This window comes from Trachurus japonicus, unplaced genomic scaffold (assembly GCF_045865225.1).
Source record: "Trachurus japonicus isolate A0001 unplaced genomic scaffold, Traja_1.0 AP029679.1".
In the NCBI taxonomy this organism is placed as follows: domain Eukaryota; kingdom Metazoa; phylum Chordata; class Actinopteri; order Carangiformes; family Carangidae; genus Trachurus; species Trachurus japonicus.
The window spans coordinates 28,390-30,094 of NW_028219812.1; the positions used below are offsets into that span (position 1 = coordinate 28,390).

The 1,705-nt window shown below is 44.8% G+C and overlaps 1 protein-coding gene across 1 annotated transcript; it reads left to right on the forward strand.

Annotated features, from left to right (window-relative positions):
• Positions 1–398: 398 nt before the first annotated feature.
• Positions 399–1,421, forward strand: LOC146961006 (olfactory receptor 52N2-like). Its single transcript, XM_085771864.1, has one exon. The coding sequence runs from the start codon at positions 474–476 to the stop codon at positions 1,419–1,421; it is 948 nt and encodes a 315-aa protein (XP_085627990.1). The 5' UTR covers positions 399–473.
• Positions 1,422–1,705: the final 284 nt, after the last annotated feature.

The following is a 1,705-nucleotide window of genomic DNA, read 5'->3' on the forward strand; positions in this document are numbered from 1 at the left end:
ATTGACCAGCTCACATCAAATTCGGCTACTCTGATTGTAGGTATGAGCACTGCAACACTATACATTACTGGACTAAATGTACCTGAATTTGTTTCATGGTCTCTGTAAAATGCACTGTACATTATTTCAATGTGTTGCTAAACCCAGGTGTCACAGAGGTATCAGTGCTGGTGTTGGCAGTAGTTCTGAGACCTGTGAGGAGAGATGCAGAGCTCTGCAGCTGTGTGTATGAAGAGCATCTGAGAGTTACACTTTACAGTGATTACTGCTCAAGTGAACTCACAGAACAATGTAATGTGAATGTGTGCTTGAAGAAGTGCAATTACAGCCATTAACAATAGATAAAGGGAAAGCAAGTAAAAAAGACATATTTTGCAGTTGTGAATAAATGAGACTTCACAGTTGAATGTGTCTCTGTTCTCAGGTTGACTGAACTAAAACCCTGGATGAGGAGGTTCTAGGAGGAGAGGAGGATGGACAACGTCTCCTCACACAAACACTTCATCCTTGATGGTTTCAGTGAACTGGGAGCTCTGAGGCCCGTCCTCTTCATCCCATTTTTCATCATGCTTGTCGTGTCACTGTTGGCCAACTCCCTGCTGCTTTATGTCATCATCTCACAGAGAAGCCTCCACTCCCCGATGTACTTCCTCATGGCCGGCATGGCGTTTATGGACCTGTGCCTCCCACTGTTCTTTGTCCCCAACATGTTGCTGAGTTTCCTGTTTGACTGGAGGGGAATCTCTCTGATTGGCTGTCTGGTGCAGATGCAGTTAATTCACTTCATAGGAACATTTCATTCTACAATTCTAGTGTGGATGGCGTTGGACCGCTACTTTGCCATCTGCACGCCACTCTACTACCATGAGCAGATGGCACCACAGAAGTTTCTCAGGTTTATGATTGTACCTGTGCTCCGGAATGTCGTCTTAATCACAGCTTTTGTGGTTCTTGCAGGATCATTGTCATACTGTGCCACTAATGTGATAAATCACTGTTTCTGTGAGCACATGGCCTTGGTGGAGCTGGCCTGTGGAAACACCAAAATCAACAGTTTAGTGGGGTTGATTGGTGTGTTCCTCATCCCTGTAGCTGACTTCATCGTCATCACTGCCTCTTATGTTGTGATATTCATGTCTGTGCTGAAGTCTGGCAGGGCAGGTGTTAAAGCTCTTGATACGTGCATCACCCACATTGTGGTGATGAGCATCAGCCTGATTGTGGCACTTATAGCTCTTCTGTCATATCGGTTTGGAGGTGGTCTCCCCGCTTCCAGTCGGATTTTCTTCAGCACCATGTACCTGCTGATCCCAAGCTGCTTCAATCCGATCATCTACGGCTTCAGAACCACAGAGATACGAAAGCACATCCTGAAGACACTGACATGCTATTGCTTTATCCTCACTGAGCCCCACTTTTAAAGTTCTGTTAAGCACATTTTAAACAAAAGCACAGCAGCTTTTCTATTCTCTATGAAAAGACTGTAAATAAAGATGGACGTGGCCTCTATGATGTCACCCACAGGTTTCTGAAGAGCAGTTGTGAAGCACAGAGCACCCAAGGGCCGATCATCAAATCCACATCTCCTAGAACCTTAGAAAAACAGAGAAACGTGTATTTCAAGTGTGTGAATTAAAACAACCTTTATTTCCGACTGCGTGTATGTGATTCTGCATCTCAACACTGCACTGACAACACACTTACA